This window comes from Strongylocentrotus purpuratus, unplaced genomic scaffold (assembly GCF_000002235.5).
Source record: "Strongylocentrotus purpuratus isolate Spur 01 unplaced genomic scaffold, Spur_5.0 spur5_contig_821, whole genome shotgun sequence".
NCBI lineage: Eukaryota > Metazoa > Echinodermata > Echinoidea > Camarodonta > Strongylocentrotidae > Strongylocentrotus > Strongylocentrotus purpuratus.
Genome location: NW_022145526.1, coordinates 1,451,658 through 1,474,083, shown reverse-complemented (window position 1 = coordinate 1,474,083; position 22,426 = coordinate 1,451,658). Strand labels below are relative to the sequence as shown.

Sequence of the window (22,426 nt, the reverse complement as noted above, 5' to 3'; positions counted from 1 at the left end):
ATAAAATGCTTTAAAATAGAGGACGAGGTTACAGTATTATTGATGAATGAAAATCTTTTAAAAAAGGATGAGTGATTTTTTTCACCCCTAGGGTATTCAATTTGGAGGGAAGGGCATTTCAGGTCATGGCTTTCAATGTATGGGAAATGCTTTCCGTGGTCGATACAAGTTTTGGGTGAAAGACGGAGGATCAAGAGACTATTTGATAACTGAATTATTTATACCCTAACCAAGTTTTTTAATATTTTAGTTATGTGAACACGACAAAACAAAATTGATTTTACCTAATTTATGTTTCTTGAGAATGTGATATTAAAAGCTTACAGTTATATCTAAAAGTATTCAACAGTGGCCCTAATTCAACCCATCCACTTTTCATTCTTGAGTTTAGAAAATGACAAAAAACATCATATTAAAAAGGAGTATGAATAATTCTGTTGATAACTGTATGCTATGTTGTTAATAAGGCAGATACAGAGAGGGGAAATAATGAGAGGAAAGAAGAGAAGGAAAGAGATAGAGACAGAGAGATAAAGAAGGTAATGGAGGGAGGAAAGAGAGTTTGGGGTGAGAACCCACCAAGAAAGATACATGTGTATACATGTTTGTATGTTAATAGAGAGGGCCCCCTTCCAATCTGCCTTAAAAAGAACAACAAAAATTCATGCAAAATATATGCAGTGCGTCAACGTAAGGCATAAAACCAGTAGATGCAAGACATGCTGAATAAGTACAACATAACATCCATCAAAACACCTCAGGAACACAATGTTTAAACAAACTTTGCACAAAACTATTTCATAAAAAACGCCCACTTAAATGCAAAGTGTACATCTTGCCACAAGAATGTGTGTATGCGTGGAGATAAATAGATCATATGGCTCAAGTTACCCTTTATTTATAAAAAAAAAAAGAGGGACAAAAATCAACCACATTTGGATTTAAGGGTGCCGGGCTTTAGAGTAAAATCGGTGCCACTAGGGGAGTTATTATTTCTAGCATAAAAGGAGCATTTCAAATGAAAAACATGAACAAATAGATCATCCCTATGGGGGTGGTCATAATACTAGGTAAATCTATTGAAAAGCTGGAATAAAGGAATAAAGAAATTTATTTGAATGGACAGGCCATTTTATAATGACCTTGCTCACCACCAACTGAATGAAAGGGAGGAGAGAAAGAGAGGGAGAGAGCAAGAGAGAGAGAGAGAGAGAGAGAGGAGGAGAGAGAGGGGGGAGAGAGAAGGAGAGAGAGAGAGAAAGAGAGAGAGAGAGAGAGAGAGGGGAGGCAGAGAGGGAGAGGGGGAGGCAGAGAGGGAGGCAGAGAAGGAGAGGGGGAGGCAGAGAGGGAGAGAGAGAGAGAGAGAGAGAGAGAGAGGGGGTGGGGGAGGAAGAAAGGTTAAAGGAGAAAATTACTGAGGAAAAAAGGGGATTAAGAGAAATACAGAGATAGAGAGAAACAGGAAGTTTACAAAGAGAGGAAGAATGGAGATGGAAACAGGAGAGATAGATAAAAGGCAGCAAGAGAGGGAGCAAGGGAGGGAGAGTAAGATAGAGAGAGAGAAAGGAGGAGGGAAAGAGAGAAGGAGAGGAAGATGGGTTAAAAGAGAAAAGTTCAGAGGAAAAGAGAATGAACAGAAAGATATATATAGATAGGGAAATAAAAAGAAGAGTTACATATACAGAGAAACAGAGTGAAAAGAGAGGAAAAAGAGAGATGGAAACCAGAGAGATAGGAAGAGAGGATAGAGAATGGGGGAGACAACAAGTGAGACATATATGTACACACTACAACATTACTTGTTTTCTTGGTCCTTTTCTATAATTCAATAATGATAGACAGAAAGTGTAAATGTGAGAATATGAGAAAGAGGGAGGGAAGAGGGCAAAAGGTGTCTCCTTTCATGAAAATTGAAATCTGGCTAAATGAAAAATTGGCTGAAAAAAAAAAATCAGAAAAGTTCGCTGAGAAAAATCATCCACTCAACTCAGATTATATCAAACGTGGCATGACTTTGAATGAAACTGCAAAACAGAAATAAACAAAATGCTGGAAAAACCCTTTTTTTGTTAAATTGACGCCAGAACGTGGTGATAAACCATGGCTGACTTACAGCATGGAATTCCCTACCTAATCATATCGCAACGCTCTACTGCTTATCGAACGATCATGGTAAAAACACGCATCAACATATCAATTATACAATGCCATAGAGTAGAAGTTTGATGTGTTTTTCAGAAAACAGAATTCACACATTTTGTGGGCGTTTGCTGGAATGCTGGCATTAAAGGTACTATGTCCCATTTGCAGGCCCCAAAAAATGAAGAGATTAAACTCCATACTACTTTAGAACTTTCCTAAAAAAGGGGGCTTGAAAATGTCTTTAAGTGGGAAAATGTTGACTATTAGTTGTCAAATCAACTTAAGTGCTACCAAGTCAGTAAGCAATAGTCTGATTTTCAGACCATTGTACCGAATGGTCGTACGTTTTGTGCTGCACAAAGATTCAATCAGGTTAATTTTGGCCATGAAAAGAAGTGTGTTATTGATGTAGACAAATGCTCATGTAGACAAATGCCCATGTACCCTTTACAGCTCTGTTATGCAATGTTATTACCAAAGAAGAAAAAGTCAGTCACTCAATAGTGTCTGACAGTGAAGTCTAGCAAGTAAACGGGTTTCCTTGCATAATTTGAATATTAGGACACTGCTAAGTGCTAACGTTAAAATTTCACAGATAGGACATACTGTACATATTCATAATTCCTGCAAAGTTCTACAGAATTTGATGTTGGCTGCAAAAGGGACATAGTATACCAAAAGACGTTAAAAGACGGGAGTTGCTGCTACCTTGTTTGGCGTTCAACATTAAAGGGATAGAGCAACGTCGATCTGGCGCTGCTCTGTGACTGCCGGGCTCACGATCACTTGGGCAAAAAGAATTTCAATTTTGGGTTTAATAAACTTTGGAGTGGACTTTAAAAGATTATTATTATTATTATTATTATTATTATTATTATTACTACTGGTAGTAGTAGTATCTTTAAAGGCCCACTACACTACTTGTAGCTACTTGCGCCCTCTATATAACAAACCATGCCTAATCGGTGACCATTGGTCCCCCATGATCCTCTTTTTCTTATGTTAACTGAGAGCTGAGTTGATGAGATAACCACCTGTCCAATGACCTTGCAGGGCAGTCTAATCCCTTCTGTAAACTGTGGCAGATACGCTTTAAAGGGCATGGTAAATTCTGACTTTGAAAATGACTTTGGAAGAGAAAAACTATCATGAAGTTATTCTGACTTGACATATGGGTGTGTTTACAGTAAACAACTGAATTATTCACACCCCCTGTAAATGTTATGTTTTTTGGTTTTTGGGGTAGTAACTCAAGAATAGAAGGTGGACTGGTTGGATTAGGGCCTTTGCTGAATACTTTTAGATGTAAGCTTCAATATGTCACATCCGCAAGAAACATAAATCAGGACAAATCAATTGTTCACATACTCTAAAAATTACAAAACTTGGTAAAGGTAATATTAAGGTATAAATAATTGAGTTGTAGATACATTCTTTCTTGATTTTATGTTTGGAAGGGCTTAGTGATTGTAATAAGCGCTATATAAAAACTGAGCATTATTATTTTTATCATAATAACTTGTCTTTCATTGACAAAGGTGACCCAATTTACAAGCTGTGCTTGATGAATCCCCTTGTCTACTCTAACTCTGTAAATGTTAATGTTAATGCTTGAATCTATGTGAGAAAAATAAATAAACCTTGAACCTTTAAATTGGTTGATTCAGGATATCTATCATGGAGTAATTGCGTGGTGGACCATGTCTCAAATTTCAGATGAATGTCCCCTGACATTTATTTGTGTTTTTACTTACATATTGTATTTACTGGTATATAAGAACTGACCAGCAGCACTGGCTGAAGGCGTTAGTTTGAAAATAGAATAATTCTATATCTACAAATGGATGTCAATTGTCAGAATGTACAAAAGAAATGTAGTAAAAAGAGAAAGATAAAAATACAACAAAAAAAAAAATCATTGCATCAGTAAACCTAGACATGTGATATTAAATATATGTAAGGAAAGAGATATAAAAGTACAGATGGAGGTAACTGATGGGAGAGGGAGAGGGAGAGAGAGAGAGAGAGAGAGAGAAAGAGAGAGAGAGATAGAGAGAGAGGGGGAGGGAGAATGATGTAGAGGGAAAAGATAAAAGGTGAGGAGAAATAGAGCTAAGAGTAAGAAAGTGATTGACTGAAAGGCAAAGAGAGAACAAGAGACAGAGAAAGAGAAAAAGAGAAGAGAAAGAAAGTATAGAGAAATAGAAAACAAGAGAACAAGAAAGATAGAAAGAGAAAGAGAGAAAGAGAGAAAAAGAGAAAGGACGAGAAATAGAGCAAGAGAAAGAAAGAAAGACAGAAAAGAAAAAGAGAAGAGAAGAAAAGAGAAATAAAGAAAGAGAAAAAGAGAAAGAGAGAAAGAGAAAGAGAGAAAAAGAAAGAGAAATAGAGAAAGAGGGAATGAGATGAAAGGAAAAAGGTAGACTAAAGTTGTGTAAGCAATATTCACATCTATAAATACATTTAAATGATAGAATTATTTTTAGAAGAAGAGGAAGTAGAATATCTGAACAGCAGATTTTGACCTTTGTCAACATTAACAAATCTACTGTTTGAAAAAAAACATGTTTGAACGTGACGGCATTCCACTAAATGTTGGAAATTTGAGCACAATATGTTTCCAAGCTACATTGATTGAGTGAAAATGTCATAGGCATTGTGTGAGAGAAGACAGATACACGAGATAAAGAAATCTAGATTTGAAGCATTTGTACTTTGACAAATTATAATTCATCTGGTTCCTTGTACCGTGGTGTGTTAACACCCTCAAAGGGTGTTCTGACATTATTCATAAAAAAGGAAAAAACTGTTGTATTGACATACAATATTTAAAACCCCACTGTACTACTTGTAGCTACTTGCTCTCTCTATATAGAAAACAATGCCTAAAGTAAGTGGTGCCTGTTGGTCCCCCATGATCCTCTTTTTCTTATGTTAATTGAGAACTTAGTTGATGATATAACCACCTGTCAGTGACCAAGCTGGGTGATCTAATCCCTTCTGGCCAAACTAGTACAGACAGGCTTTAAAGTGTACAGATTACCAAATATAAATAATTCAAGTAAAGGTAGACTTTGGAAAATCAATTGAAAAAAAAAGAAAACAAAAGTTGTTGTATCGACATGCTATGAAGTAATTGTAGAGGCCACCCAAAACAAGCATAGCTGGCCTTTCGAAAATCAACCTTAAAAACTTACATGTATTGCATAACCGAAATGGGTTTACAGTTAAGGAATAATATTGATAAAGAAACTAAGATATGAAATTAGACCTTGCACATGGGACCCAAGTCGGACTTGGCTTCAGCGCAGGCCCTATTTAGGCCCTATTTCAAGTAAGTGTGAACGGGTGTGGCCACTAGTCCACTCATATTATGTAAGTTGCTTTTATTCTCATTCAGGATGTATTCAAACCTGCAATTACGATCCATAAAGGTTCCTTTTTAAAGTTTCTTCCAATATTCAGGGGGTTTACATTTTTTAAAGATATAAGCTTCTCAGTATCACCCGTCTACACTTTCCTGTAACTCTTGTTCTCGATCTATTCATTCAAATAGTCTCAAAACTGGTAAAAGGGTCAGAACGTTGTATCGCTTTAAGTCATAGTTCTATATTGATGATGGTTTGCTTTAACCTGGATACTAGTAAAGCAAAAGTAACGGGACCGTCAGCTTTAAGCCCTCTCCTAGGGACGTGGTCATGAGGATAATAATAATAATATTTAATTTGTATATAGCGCTTAATACAAATGTCTCTAAGCGCTTGCCAAAGGGCACTAGCGCACAACTCGATTTCGAACCCGGGACCTCCTGGTTATGAGACCACTGCTCTACCACTGAGCCATCACGCCTCCCCCTTTTTAAAAAAGCACTCGAAGCTCTACACAGCATCAACCCTTGACCCTTGACCTATGACCCGACCCTCTCCCTTGCCTCCCACAGATCCTAAGCATAACTCTACTTGAACATATTATTCAAATTCCATCCCCGCAGCTCAAACCACGGCTCAGCGCCCAGCGACAGAACACAAAAGCAAACTGTACACAAGTTCATCGTCTCCTGGTCAAGCGAAGCCAATCATTATCCCAAAACCCTCAATTTGATGTTTTTGTCTGTGGTTTTTTCTCCCTCAAAAAACCCAAATTCTGTGGATTTAGAGCACAATAGCTGACGTGAAGAGGAAGTCTCATTAGAGGTCACAGTCTGAATGTACATTGCAGTAGTTTTCCATAGAATTTTTAAAAAGCAATTTCACAATAATATGGATGATAAAACACTCAAGTCTACCGGTAAGTAATAAATTTATTTTAAATAATGAAGAATTAGATAGTTCTTAAGAAAATTAATTCCCTTATAATCAGAGAGTAGAGTAGGGTTTATAGCATTTTGAAATTTTGAAAAAAAATAGTTGAGTGTTACATAAACTCACACAGGGACAAAAATTAAGTATTTTGGATAACATGATCTTCTACCAAAGTTTTAAATGACATGCTTAAATATAATCCACTATTAAAGGCAACACCAAACATACAAACAACAATAACAACGAAATTAAACAAAGAGAAATATTTTCATAAACCAATTGCCTGCAATAATCAGATGCTTCTGGGATTAAATGGATCCGGTAACTCTGTCTCAGATTTTGAAACACAATCCTGGATTTAGCTCATGCTGCAATCATAACTATAAACTTTTGGTCAGTCAGGAACCCCATGACTTTTACAAGCCAATCGCCTGTCTGATTACCAAGATATTCATGATTGGAAATCAAAATCAAATTTTGCGTTTTCCTAACGGTTTTTGTAACACTACAGTCTATTGGGGAAAACGAGTATGGTAAAACCGGTCACTCAAAGATGTTTACTTTTTTGAGGCACTTCATGATCATTTTAAAGCGCAATTTTTTTAGGGCTTCAATATTACACCATATCAAAGACACTGAAAACACGTAGGGCCATGCATCTCAGATTTAACATTGTTAAATGATGCCTTTAAGACCCTAATCCTCACTACCAAGTCCCTAGAAGAAGACTTATAGCTGATGGTCCTTTGCTGCTTACTTATGCTTTCTTAGCATCCAGGTTAAAGCAAACTGTCATCACTATGTAGATGCCTTTAAGCCTATGGCAGGGCTACAACTATTACAACCACTAACTATTTTGGAAGTGAGTCCGGATTGAGGGAAAGTGGAGGAGAAAAGGAGAGAGAGAAAAGATAAATGAAACCAACAGGAGGATAAGATCCAGATTTACATTGATTAGTTTCACCCTTTGTCACCCCTTCATAATAAAATCTTTTCATTGAAAATCATACCTCCATTTTCTTGACAAAGACGAGATGTTCCAGGTATCGAATGACAGCCCTAGGGTAGGCATGAAGATAGTCTATGATCACATCTGGCCTCATCCGCTCACTCACTGGCTCATTCTCAGGTCTCTCAGTGAAAATCTGGAGAAAAAGATAAAGTTGGTCAACATCATCATCACAATCATGAAAATCACTTATATCATCATAAACATTATTAACACAATCATCATCACAATCATCACCGCAATCGTCAACATCATCAACATCTCCATCATTGGTGCACATTCTTTATAAATATGTTAATATACATGTAGGTGTTATCCACCATCATCATCAACAGTAGCAGCAAAATCCTCAGTATTAAAAGCATAATCACTTTTATCATCGTCTTCACTTTTATCTTCATCTCCACTATCATCATCTTCATCACCATTTTAAACACTTAAAGTGCCACCACCATCATTATCATTATTACCACTGCCATCCCCAGCATCAACACCATCATAACCACCATAACCTATACCATTGTCAACATTATCATCATCACCACCACCAGCATCACCACCATCACCATTAATATCATCACCACCAACACCATCACCAAAATCATCACAACCATCAATACAATTGTCACCGTCATCATCATCATCACCATCACCACCACCATCATCAATACCATGGTCATCGTCAACATTATCATCATCACCGCCACCAACACCATCACCACCACCAAACCACCAGCATCGCCACAAAATATTTTTGGTCTTTACCTTAGTAGCGTTCTCTGGTTCTTTTCTCATGGCCCAGTCTACATATCTCCACACCAGCTCATGGTCAGATAAGCTACATTAAAAGGGAGATGGAGGTCAGTTTCCATGTTATTGGAAATGTTTATTTCCATTGCCTTCTTGTTCATTAATGTGAACCACATTTTCAGGTACAAGTACAGTCAAACCTGCTTTAGTGACCACCTGTCTACAAAGACCACCTGTCTACAAAGACCTCATTTTTTGTTTCACTTGGAAATGGTTTCTTGTTGAAACATGTACTAAAGGAACTTGTCTACAGAGACCACCTGTCTACAAAGAACACTTTTGTGTTTCCCTTGGGCGGTCGCTGTAGACAGGTTTGACTGTACTTTCTTACAAGTCCAAATAAAAATACATTCAAGATTGGTGATACTACAGATAATGGTAATCATTGTAATAAAGCGTGATTGAAATGGGAGAAGATGCAAATAAATAAGCATTTTCGGAGATATGATCTTCGCATGAGAAGACACAGAGCATAAACTCCATGGATACATGTACACATTCATTCAAGTTATGGTATCATTTTTCATTTATGCGACGATAGAGCATTCTATGATATACAGGTGGACATATTCTTTTCAAGAGGGCAAAGAAAAGATATTCATGAAGCACCCCCATTACTTTGGCAGTAATCATTCAAAAATTACCCAACATGGGACCTCTCTATGTTGAAAAGATCTGTGGATATTTGGGAGTCATTTGTACGTGTGCTATCTCCGAAGTGGTCTATCAAAGGGAGAATTGTTTGTCAGTTTCCATGTGCAGTAGGTCAATATTCGCTGATAGCAGACTTGGTGAAACTACCATTTATGGGTGAACAAGTCTCGCACACAGCAAACCCGTGGTCCCATCAAGAAATACCCCCGGTCTATCAGAGAGTCAATGGGTGATGGAAATGTAAGATAATGACTTTTCCATATAAGGCGATTGGTGGAAAATGCAGAGATTTACATAAAGCCTGTTGGTCATAAAACTGAAGGCTAATCCTGGTGATTGACAGCACCTGTCCTGTTATTGGGCAAACGCCTAAATGGTGTTAAAATTTCCCATAAGAGCCCATCACTATCGTATCCGGACACCTAACCCCAGGACAACCACCCCCCTCCCCCTGGATAACCTCCTCAAAGAAAACCACCCTCTAGGACAACTACTCCATAGGGCAACCACCCTCTAGGACAACTACCCCTAAGATAACCACCCTCTAGGACAACTACCCTATAGGACGACTACCCCCCTAGGACAACTACGCCCCAGTAGTCGTCCTAGTCATCCTAGAGGGTAGTTGTCCTAAGGGGTAGTTGTCCTAGAGGCTAGTTGTCCTAGAGTCTAGTTGCCCTAAGGGGTAGTTGTCTGGAGATAGTCGTCCTAGGGGGTAGTTGCCCTAGACAGTGGTTATCCGGAGGGTGGTTGTCCAGGTGGTAGGTGTCCTAGAACCCACCACTATTTAAACCTAATAACTACCAGATATGTTATCTTAGGGACGTTGCGCTTCAAACATTTTGTTTATGCACTGTTCCTACTATGTATTATATCGATGTAACCCACTGAATTTCATCATCTGTAAACAATTTTTTTACATGGTGAATAAATAAAACAAACAATGTGTCTTTAAGATAAATAGGAAGGAATCTCACCTTGATAAGAAATCAATGACAAACCCTAATCCAGGGAAGGTTTCATCTGTAGCATCTCCATCAGCTAATCTAAAGGTACCATGACAAATAACATAAACGTTTAAAAAGTAAATAGAACATGTGTATGTTACACTAATCATTGGCAAAAACAAGAAGCATTAGCATTAATTGATGTAAAAATTATTTTTAAAGCCACACTGTAATATAAGCATCCCCTCTAGCGTCATCTCAGGTCAGCTGTAGCAGCATGGTCCCGTAACTCGCTGCCTCCCTAGCTGCGCTGTTGGTTCTCGCATTGTGTCCTCTGTCTATAGCTGCGAAGAGGAAAATTAGGCAATGGGTTACGTCTGTCTGTAAGTTGACCATGAAATGCTAGGGCAGGAAGTTCATCAATTCAGCATTGCTTTAAGTCATAGAAAACTAGATGATGCCTCCACCATGGAGCAATTTTACAAACCAAAACAAAAGCTATTTTTAAAATTCAAGTTTGATTGTAATCCATTAAAAGGTTCTCAGAATATCGTGATTATATGCGATTTTTCATATACATGGTTGACCCTTAGATCTTTGACCTCATGACCCCAAAATCTAATCAGTTCATTGACTCTGCAATATACATACATGTCTCGGGTTTGATGGTAATCTGTCATCGGTTCTAATGATAGTGTAATCACAAACTATTTTTGCATACATAATGAGCCCTGTGACCTTTGACCTTGTGACCTCAAAATCTAATCAGTTCATTGGCTCTGCAAAGACATAGAGGAAGTTACCTTGCCCATAGGACCATGGCTTGCTCGCTATCACCCTGGTATCTGTGGAGGAGAGCCAGGGCATGGTGACGACTGAATCCCTGCAGGTATTCACGGCTGTCTTCAGGGTCGCAGGAGTGCTCGGTTGAGATGAGGGTGATCAGTTTGGTGGGGTTGGACTCGGCGTAGAGCTTCAGCAGTGCAGTATCAACCTCCTGATATGAGAGAGAGAGGGAGGGGGAGGAGGAGGGGGAGGGGAGAGAGGGGGAGAGTGAGAGACAAAGAGGACATGAAAGAGGAAGAAAAGGCAGGAGGGGAAAAAGATTGAGGGGAGAGAGAGGGAGAGCGGTGAGAGAAGGGGGATAGAGAGGAAGATTAAGGGGAGAGAGAGAAAGAGAGAGAGAGGATAGAGAGGAAAGAGATGGGGAAGAGAGAAGGGAAGACAGAAAGAGAGGGAGAGAAAGAGAAAGGGGAAAGTGAGAGAAAGGAACAAGACAGAGAGAGAGAGAGAGAGTGGGAGAGAGAGTGGAGAAAGAGAGGGAGAGAGAGAGAGAGAGAAAGAGGGGGGGGGGGGGGGTGGGGGAGAAAATGATAAGATGGTTAGGAAAAGCAGCAGTTATGCATATATGACATGGGTAATAAATTGCCAAAGAAATAAAACACAAAATAAAGAAAATGCCAAATAGGAGATTATACCTTTTTAAAGAAGGAAATAATACATATCTATAGACAAGTCTACAGCATAAGAAAAACAGCAGTGAGAGAAAATGAGAGTGAAAGAGAATGTATGAGAGAGAGAGGGGTGAACCTCAATATACAAAACTCTCAAGAACACTTTACCAGTTTCATGCCGACTGCTAGGTCAGTATCCCTCACGTCTTCTAGGAAGTCCATAAGGAATTGCTTGCACTCCGCCACCTTGTCAGGCTTACCTCGGACAACCTGACTGATATCCGCGAAGTCGTGAAGCGGTGGGATGGCCCGATGGAAGTTGGAGTTCGAGGGCAGTAGGTTTGGATACAGGCAGATCAACTGTTCCATAGAATGAGATTGATTATATTTTTAAAATATCACTTTATTGATAATACATGTACAGTGAAAGGGAGACAACAAAAGTGGTCTTTGAAGACAGGTGGCTGCTACCAGGTTTGACTCTAATTACATCACAAAGTAGTCATCTAGAACAAAAATATGGCACAAGAGACACATTATCATAGGAATGAATTAATTAATATGAAAATTTTTAAAAGACACTATTTTCCATATCAAATAGTGGTACATGTATATCTTATGTAGGTTCCACCAATTTGAAGAAACCTTAATTAGGACCACTATACATAGGAATTTGGGGGGCATAATTGATCAGACAGATCAATTTTCCTTTAATTACAGATATAAGACAATTTAACAGGCACATGATATAGCATTAAAATATTAAATAAAATCATAAAAATGCTTCGATTAGCTGCTCCCCTTTTCTTACCTCTCTCACATCAAGCTTAGCTTCCTTGAACAACTCCATGGAATCAGCGAAATTAAGCTGAGCGAACTGGATGAATCCTGCCTGCTGCTGTATGTGGTTATACATCTATAAGAAAATGAAACGTGTAGGTCAAAGGTCATGTAGAGTTTTGGTAGTGAACAGGAAGTTTGGATGAAATGTATTGAATCTTAATATGCCACAACCTTGCATCACATTGTTTTTATCTGTGTAATGATACAAAAATGAAACATTGCTGAATGGTTTCATTGGTTTAAATACTCTAATTTAAAGGGATTGTTTAACAATGTTAAGTCAGAGATTCATGGCCCTACGTGTTATCAGTGTCTGTGATATGGTGTAATATTGAAGCAAAAAAAAAAATCAACCTTCAAAATGATCAAGAAGTGTCTCAAAAAAGTAAAAAAAATTAAGTGACTGGTTTTACCATACTCGGTAGTGTTATGGAACAGTTTGGCAAATACAAACTTTGGTTTCGATTTACAATCATAATTATCTTGATAATCAGACAGGCGATCGGCTTGTAAAACTCATGGGGTTCCTGACTGACCTAAAGGTTTATAATTGTCATTGCAGCATAAGCTAAATCCAGGATTTTGTTTCAGAATCTGAGACAAAGTTACCAGATCCCTTTAACAACAAAATAGAGTAAGATTCCATTACCTGCAGAAACTTATCCTTCCCAAGTCCAGCTTTCCGGTAGTTCTTTGCAAGGTTTAATGCTTCTTCCACTCGTTTGTCGGCAAGTAACGCTTGGACCTGATGTGAAAACAGGAAAAAAGAAAAGACAACTAAAATAATGAATTCACTTTGAAGCCCCTCATTTAGATTTTTTTCTTCTTCACGCTTTTCATGTCGCCAATTTTTCTACAACAATTAGAACTACAGTTATTTTCGATATGTAATACACAGAAGTTTTCGTGAAAAAAATTAAATTAAATTCAGATTATGACTACCATTAGAAATTGATTTACATTCTTTTCGTTGTTTACAGGTACATGTTTTATTTGAAAAATCCTCCTAACTATACCATTTCAATTTCAAAGCCAACATGCTAAAAACGTACAGAGAATGGGCAGTTTGGGCCTAGGCGCTACTCATACTACATAGTTGGCATTTGCCGAGTCAGCAAAGAGAGCTCATTAATGCTAATTTTAATCACTTGATTATTTTGAAAGAAATTACATTATTTCAGAAAATCTGGTAAAAAAATGGTGACCCTTGACCAGTTGCATTTCTATACCTGTTTCTCCACTGGCAGAGGAACCAATGCATAGACCTCTTTATTGGAAGCCACAAACATCTTCCCCTCAAAGTCACCCAACAACTTCCCTCCTTGGAATGGAATGGTCTGCTTCTGCTGCTGGTCCAACACACTGATGAATGAGAGAGCAAAGAGTTGATAGGGTTATTTCATTTGACATGAGGGGTGGGGTAAAGAGATAGAAAGGGACATTTTAACTGTTCAGGCTGTGTTGACTTTAATCCAAATATTCAATATGTAAGTATGTTGTATATTGTCAACAGATGAGACCGAAATTACTTACAAGAATCTAATCCCAATAAAAAGAGGGAAAGAAATAGAAACAAGAAATTGAAATTGAACATTTCAAAAGGAAGCACAACAAGTACAAAAAAGGGCTAATTCAAGTAGATTAGAATTAAAAATTAGAAAGGAAACACCACTTTTAAGAGGAAGAATCAAGAGAAATACAACACAGGGATAATTACAATAAAGTGACAGAAGAGAAGAACAAAATTATAATGATAATAATAATATTAAGAAGAAGAAGAAGAAGAAGAAGAAGAAGAAGAAGAAGAAGAAGAAGAAGAAGAAGAAGAGGAAGAGGAAGAGGAGGAAGAAGAAGAAGAAGAAGAAGAAGAAGAAGAAGAAGAAGAAGAAGAAGAAGAAGAAAGAGAAGAAGAAGAAAGAGAAGAAGAAGAAAAGAAAGAAGAAGAAGAAGAAGAGAATGAGAAGAAGAAGAAAGAAAAGGAGAAGAAGAAGAAGAAGAAGAAGAAGAAGAAGAAGAAGAAACAAAAAGGAGAAAAAGAAAATTTGTTTACCTGTGAACTGTAAGAAACTCATCATCCAATGCTACCACATACGGGAATGTGTAACTGACAGCGCATACAGACTCCGCCCACTTCAAAGGTGGCCTCTGGGACATACCTCCTGACGTTACAAACATACCAAGAGCACCGGGCCCTGCTAGTAAAAACTCCTCCTATATGAAGAAGGTAGGAAATACAAGCAGACACGCACTCATCAACATGTTTTGCTAATGTTATTAAATCTAGTAAATGCAAAGAAAGACAAATACAAAAATATGCTCGGATGATACAATACACTAAATGCAACTTAAAACTCCTTCTACATGGACACATGTGATAATGTGTAGAAAGCAATAAATAAAGAAAGGCTCGCATTTAAATCACAATCTAGGAAACATTACAAAAAACATGAGTATTTAGGAAAATACCAACAAACCCAATGTACAAGGCAATTTAATTTAAAAATTCACCTAAACGTAATATTGGTTTAAAACAAAATCTGATTGCGGGAGCTCTTTTAGGCTTTGGAGTTGTATAAGTGGGATTTACTCACCATGACATATAAGTATTTTTTATGATTATTATTTTTATTTTTTTACAATACCTCCTCTTCAATTTAACAGAGATCTTTTAGTGCTTATCATAATTTAATTGCTCACCACTATCCGATTTGCTTACAATATCCAACGCCACCCGCACAAGACTTTTAAAATCGATTGACATAAGTCTGCTAGCTAGCCTTCTTACATTTACGATGAAGTACCTGACCAACAAAACTCATATAAAACACAAAGTTGTCTTCTTTAACAAGGCCTAAACTGAATAAAATAATCATATTTTTGACTGAAGTAAGCAAGAGAATTCAAGACCTAATTAACATATTTAAAACCTACCCTTCCGACTCTCTTGATGATTGGTGTGGTATGCTCCGTCTCCACGGGGAAGAGGTCAGTGATTTGACCTGTGTCATAGTTTGCCAGGATGTACTGGTTGCTAAGGGCAACACAGACACAGAATGAATCAATACCCTGTGGAAGAGAATATTGAAAGTTGCTGAGCCAAGAATTCATCAGGTTGGACCAAGTTAAACTTGGTTCAACATAGACAACGTAGTTGACTCTTGCTACCGCTACTACGGTATTAAGCCATAGAGGGCAGCACCAGCCAAGGGTATATTTAGTAAAGGCATTTTCCGGTGCCAATACAAATACAATGGGACAAGAACTTAACAACTTCTCTCAAAACTCTGATAGAAAATGATATTTTCGAAGCCAATAGAATACAATCAACAGATTATGATGGTACCTACACAGATCTCATCAAATTATCTGGGGAGTTCATGAAACCTGAACAATAGTTTAGTACAATAAGGAATTAGTTGACATTGCTGTAGATTCTCTATGGTAGCCGAAAGAAACCTCGTCTTTAATCATCTTCCCCAGTATCCTATCTGCGCATGTGCTTACCTGCGCCGTGTGGGAGGGAGGTCGCTATCTACTGTCAAACATTGTATTTGCGGTAGGGTCAATTGTTTGAGGGAGCTTATACAAGTAAGTTGCCGGACAATAGAAATTGATTAATACAACATTCTTTCCCCAACAAATCTGTATTAGTAGCATCATTGATATTCTTACAACTTTGTACCTAGGACCGACAACTTAGAATCAAATCACAATTCAAATTGGTAGAACAGATCTATGAATAAAAAATACCACCTGTTGTTTTTAGATTTGAGATTGTCATGTAGAATATAAATTCAATTGTCATTTTAGTTTATACAAAACAAATCAAGATATGATACAGAATGTAATTTGTTGATTACTATTTGAATATTTGTCAATGCCAAGTCATCTACTCACCACATTGACGGGCATATCTGGTATTGATACATCTTTGACTAGAACCATCTTATCTTCTGTGACTGAGTAGACCTGCACCAAGCGTCTCTTTGTGGCTACGGCAATCTGAGTAATGATGAAGAGAGGAGAGAGAGAGGAAGAGAGAGAGAGAGGGAGAGAGAGAGGAAGAAGAGGGAGAGAGCAAGAGTCGGAGAAAGAGAGAGAGAGAGAGAGTTTACTTTACTTTACATCCTGAAATGGACCAATTATCGTATACACATTAAACATCAATTGCAACTTATTTGTGATTGATCAATTGCAACTATGTATATAAGAGATAGGGGATTGCTAATTTGAGATTGAATCGCAACTAGGACAGAGAGGAAGAGAGAGAGAAATTTGCAAGGCCCCCCCAAAAATGCACCAGATGATGGAAGTTTTGCATTGAAATACACAATGGCTTTGCAAAATTACGCCATTTCCAACCCTGATTAGCAGAACAACATCCCTTTTAATGCCTGAATAACATCAAGAGATTATATACCGGAACTGGAAACAGTTCAATAATCGTGTAGTCTTTGGTATATCATCGCATGATATATAATATGACACAGGAAGAAAATTTGTGTTGCATGTAAACAGGTATTATAAACAAAATGAGGCTTACCTCTACACTGAAAGGGCTGCCACTCCGCGGGTTCTCATTCACACAGAATGATGTCACCTTGGAGAAATAAAAAAAAAAAAAGACATGAACACATGAAATTGGCATTAAAGCGATACTGAACTGCTGAACTTTCTGCCATAGAGTGCTTTTCATTGCACAGTGCCATCTCATGATCAATTTGCCAACAGTGCATAACTAAATACCTAATTTTCACTTCGCAGACAGAGAACTCAATGCAAGAGCCAACAACACAGCTAGGGAAGCAGCGTGTTACAGGACAGTACCCTAATGAAGTTTCTTCATTTGCAAGTTACCGTAATAGCATTTTAGTGTCTCCTTTTAGTGACGTTTTATTTCCATCTTATTAAACAGAATAACATATTATACAGAAGTAGAAAGTGCAACTACTTGTTGAAGTACATGGTGCAGGTCATTTAATTAAATTGTTATTTAATCAAAAAATAATCACCAAAGTCTCTAAACTGACACTGCAGAGTGAAACTTAAAATCATTATTTTTTCGTCTACAAATAAGCTAATTTCTTCTTGGCTTTTTGTTATTTTTATTCACACTGTTTCATTCAGTTAACAACTGGATTTATTTTTTTATGATAAAAGAAGAGAAAAATACAAATAATTGTAGCTAATTTGAGGAGGTTATAAGCTGACTCGTTTAGACCCTTAGAAAATTCTGTACTGATGTGGGTTAACTAGCGAAAGAAGGAAATAGAAAATGAAATACTCACCCCTTTAATCTTGGCTCCACTAAGTATAGGCTAGACAAAAAGAAGAAGAGAAAAGAGAAAAAGATAATCATCCAATTCACAATTTTGAAATGTTTCATGTATGCAATTACGCAATCTTACTACAAGATTTTATTTATCCCATCTCATATATTTTGTATGAAAATTCTTTTGAGAGAGATTATTAGTAAAGACAACTACATGTAACAGACATATTAGACAAAGTAGAACTGGACTTTAATCCTCACGTTGGGTTAATTAGTAGAGAATGAAACGATTTGGAAATTGGAATTAAGAGAGAATAGAAGAGCACAATATGAAGGGGGAGGGATGTAGGAGTGAGAAGGATGGTTGCAGTAAACACCTGGAGGGTAAACATGTGTACCGGTAGTAGCATCAGTACAGTACCAGCATTAAGTCAATATGGGGGGGGGGGGGGGGGGGAGGAAGGGGCTGCAAGAGGGAAGGGGGAGAGAGGGAGTTGGGTAGTGAGAGGGGGTAACGCTATGAAAATGACGGACAAAGAAAGCGGTCAAAATATACAGTTCCTCAGGTAGACAAAGGAACATCCCTTCACTGCTATTACGTAAAATGGTGAATGTGCATGTGACACCTGTTCTACACATTTTTACATAATAGCAGTGAAGGGATGTTCCTTTGTCTACCTGAGGAACTGTATATTTTGTCCGCTTTCTTTGTCAGTCATATTCATAGTGTAAAAAGGGGGTTAGGGTGGGATATAAATCTCTAGGTTGAACATGTGTGATACTGGTAACTCAAGAACGTTATCACACAGTACCAGTATTAAGTAAAGATAGGTGGTGAGAGAAAGAATAGGAAGGGAGTAGTGAGAGGGGGTCAGGAGGGGGTCAGGAGGGGGTCAGGAGGAGGTTAGGAAGGGGTCGGTACATACCTCTAGGTTGAACATGTGTAGCAGAGTCAGGACATTATCACACAGAACCAGTATCCTGGTTAGCGCTGAGGCTGCCTGTAATTGTTGGATTGGCTTTCTCTGTTACACATACAAAAAATGAAATAGAGTTTAACCCTACGTTAACTGGGGGGGGGTCAATTTGACCCCCCCTGTAGGAATTTCGCGACTTCTCCGAAACCGCGGCAGATATAAAATTTTCCTTTCATGACTTTTTACTTTCGAGTCTTACGCATCTTTTAAAACAATTTTTTTGAAAATCGGACCTACGGTTACAAGGTCACGTGACCATTTGTCTTTGCATGTCAGCCCGAAAATCGCTCATTTTCGTGATTTGTGTACAAAACATATGTAAAAGTCATTTTTCCTAAAAATAGATAAAACATTGGTTATTCAGTCTTGTTTAAAGTTTAGATGTTTGTTTTGGGGTCAAAATAGTTGAATTGTAGTTATAAATGAAATAAAACAACAAAAACAATAAAATACATAAGTTAAAAAAACAATGAAATACATAAGAAATTATAAAAACAAGAGATAACATAAGGATTAACCTGGCTCTTCCAATTTTTTGTGTTGTATTATTATTCCAAATGGTCTAATAAATATATGTAGAGAAAAAGAATATGTAAACATGAATAATCTATGATTTATGGGCAGAAATGTGAATTTGATGACCTTATTTGCATAAATTACCATAAATATGCAAATGAGTGAATTTTTCAAAAATTTGAAATTACCATAGTATTCTATACACTTCACTTGACATGCATGCAAATTTTCGCGGCGATCGGCAGTGAAACGGCCGAGATCTTAGGGGGGGGGGGGGTCAAATTGACCCCCCCCCCCCCAGTAAAAACCTGGTCTGTGCATGTACCATTCACCTGAAGACAAAAAGTGTGTGCATAGATAGGCTGTATAAACCAATCTCACAAAACTTAACATGGCATTATTAACATTTAATCATTATTATCATTATTATTATTAATATTATCATTATTAGTAGTACAGTAGTACATGTAGTAATAGAATCAGAAGTAGTAGTCCTAGTACTAGTACTATATAGTAGTAGTAGTTGCAGTAGTATAATTATTATCATAATTTTTCATTATTATTATTGTTACTGTTATTATTATCATTACCGTTATTATTATTGTTGGTGTTGTTGTTGATGGTGTTGATGTTTTTGTTGTTGTTATCATTATTATTATTATTGGTTCATGGAAAATAAAGAGTTAAATAGGCATGGGAATTGAAAGACAGGAGTTGCTGCTACCTTGTATGGCGTTCCAACGATAACGGATCAATTGGGCAAAAAGAATTTCCATTTTCGGTTTAACTTAATACAATTTGGAGTGGACATTAAAGATACTATGTCCCTTTTGCAGCCAACCTCAAATGTTGTAGAACTTAGCAGGAATTATGAATATGTCATGTATGTCCTTTCTGTGAAATTTAAACGTTAGCAGTGTCCTCATATTCAAATTATGCAAGGAAACCTGTTTACTTGCTAGACTTCACTGTCAGACACTATTGAGTGACTGACTGGCTTTTTTCTTCTTTGGTAATAACATACATGAAAAGAGTTGTAAAGGGTACATGAGCAATTGTCTACATCAATAACCAACTTCTTGTGATGGCCAAGATTAAACTGATTGAATCTTTGCGCAGCATAAAACGTATGACCATTCGGTACAATTATTGTCTGAAAATCAAGACTATTACTTTTGGGCTCTATAGCCCTAAAGTCGATTTGACAACTAATAGTCGTTATTTTCCCACTTGGAGACATTTTCAAGCCCCAATTTTTTTAGGGAAGTTCTAAATTAGTATTATCTTTCAAATGCAGTTGGAATTAAACTTTTTCATTTTTTGGCCTGCAAATGGGACATAGTACCTTTAAAAAATTATTATTATTATTATTATTATTATTATGATATATAACAAGAGCAAAATATTGTTGACTTACCACAGCCAAGTATTTATGGGACTGTTTCTCAGAGACAAACGTGATCTTTCCATTGGGTTGCATCTTTTCTTCGATCAAGTAATGGATCACAAAGCTAAAGAATATTGAGATAAAGGAGAAGAAAAACACAATACAAAATGAAATTGCATTCAATATATTTGTTTGAATTTGTTTATTATCTGTATAAAACTATGTACACTTAAAATATTGTATCAAACCATATTATGTTCATGAAAATGTATGATGAAAAAAAAAGAAAGATGCAAAATCAAAATCAAAATACATTTGACTTGGATATTTGTTTTTCTAACATACAAATAAAATGTTCAGATATAGTTTACCAAAACAGGAAATAAGATCATAAAACAAAAAAAGAATGATGATGACCTATTTGGGGGTAAAGGATCACATGCTCTTTCAAGATACCTTGGTTTTATGAAAGCAACAATTAATTTTACACGCACACTTTCAACCATAAATACCTCCCCAATCTCTTAAAGCCACACTGTCTTAGTTGTAGCTACTTGCTCCCTCTATATAGAAAACAATGCGTAATCGGTGACCATTGGTCCCCCATGATCCTCTTTTTCTTATGTTAATTGAGAGCTGAGTTGATGAGATAGCCACCTGTCCAGTGACCTTGCAGGGTGGTCTAATCCCTTCTGGCCAAACTAGGCTTTAAAGCACGATCAGATATGACGCAGCAGAACCATGGTATTTAAAAAAAAATAATGATGTAAAGTATGATGGGCGTCACAATTCTGTATCTTATAACACATAGCTCAGCGAATACCTGCAATATCTTTGTTGCGTTCAGTTGCCATTCATAATACACGGTTTAAAAAACGCACCATATCTGATCAAGCCTTCATATAGACGCACCTCAGGCACAGCAAAGCCGACTCCAAATTGACCGATTATTTTCCATCAGGGCTAAAATAATGTTTTGTGGGGTTAGACAATGGCAACCTAAATACAAATTTTAACCATAACCATATCTCTATAGTGAAACAAAGCCAAGAGCTTATAAACACCTAAAAAAAAGTTCTACAAAATGTTAATAGCATTGATACAATGTATCTCTCTTGTTAATATATAAATATTTATATATTCTAACACGAGAAATCTTGAAGCTCAAACTTCTTTTATGACACAAAGTTGAGAGCCTATCAACACCGAAAAAAGTTCTACAAAATGTTAATAGCATTGATACAATGTATCTCTCTTGTTAAATATTTATATATTCTAGTAACACAAGAAATCTTGAAGCTCAAACTTGAATTGCAGAACTATTTTTTAAGGAATTTACATGTATGTCAAATCTTCATGATCTTACCAATCACTTGTCCCAATGTAGAGGTTCTTCCCACAGCATTCTATACATTCAATCTAGAATTAGGATATAGTAAAGGAGGAAGGTTTATTGTTATCATTATTATATATTTGACCAATCAGACAACCTACAATGAGTATAACAATCAGATAATATATACGTAGAAATTGTATAATACATGCAAACAGCTTTAGGAAAGTGGAGAGGAGAGAGAGAGAGAGAAGGATACAATCTGCTGGTCAGAGGTGACAAAACTTCACAAAAGCAATTGAAATTGCTATCACTCAAAAATATGTCACCCCCTCCTCCTCCTCCTCCTCCTCCTTCTTCTTCTTCTTCTTTTTCTTCTTCTTCTTCTTCTTCTTCTTCTTCTTCTTCTTCTTCTTCTTCTTCTTCTTCTTCTTCTTCTTCTTCTCCTCCTCCTCTTCCTCTTCTTAGCTTTCATTTGATGTTATTGTGGACTAACGTACAATGTAGGCAACCAATTATGTAAATTATTAATTTTAATATTCTAAGTGGTATATTCTTCAATAGTGGCCTCTCCAGCCCGCTGTAAACAGAGGCAAATAAAAAATAAAAAAGAACAAAAGGAAACAAAACTAGATTTGTAATACTTGTTTGGAACAAGTATAGGTGGGCTGATCTAACTAAAAATTGAGACAAAATCAAGGGCACATTTGAGATATCTTATTGCCTCAGCTACAACATACTTGAAGTTCAGTGTAAACGAAGATAAAACGACAGAGATATT

At 36.9% G+C, this 22,426-nt stretch overlaps 1 protein-coding gene across 1 annotated transcript in view; it reads right to left on the bottom strand.

Moving 5' to 3' along the window:
• The window catches only part of LOC754235 (transforming growth factor-beta receptor-associated protein 1), a 46,939-nt gene that overhangs the window by 17,358 nt on the left and 7,155 nt on the right, over positions 1-22,426 (bottom strand). Inside the window, exons 3-18 of the mRNA XM_030981347.1 lie at positions 21,679-21,731; positions 20,343-20,436; positions 18,359-18,457; positions 17,449-17,478; positions 16,704-16,760; positions 16,058-16,162; positions 15,092-15,226; positions 14,211-14,371; positions 13,390-13,522; positions 12,810-12,905; positions 12,129-12,233; positions 11,486-11,677; positions 10,667-10,860; positions 9,894-9,962; positions 8,218-8,290; positions 7,454-7,588 (exon numbers count right to left, since the gene is read on the bottom strand). Coding sequence (XP_030837207.1) covers positions 7,454-7,588; positions 8,218-8,290; positions 9,894-9,962; positions 10,667-10,860; positions 11,486-11,677; positions 12,129-12,233; positions 12,810-12,905; positions 13,390-13,522; positions 14,211-14,371; positions 15,092-15,226; positions 16,058-16,162; positions 16,704-16,760; positions 17,449-17,478; positions 18,359-18,457; positions 20,343-20,436; positions 21,679-21,731 — 1,731 coding nt within the window. The remainder of the gene's footprint in view (positions 1-7,453; positions 7,589-8,217; positions 8,291-9,893; positions 9,963-10,666; positions 10,861-11,485; positions 11,678-12,128; positions 12,234-12,809; positions 12,906-13,389; positions 13,523-14,210; positions 14,372-15,091; positions 15,227-16,057; positions 16,163-16,703; positions 16,761-17,448; positions 17,479-18,358; positions 18,458-20,342; positions 20,437-21,678; positions 21,732-22,426) is intronic.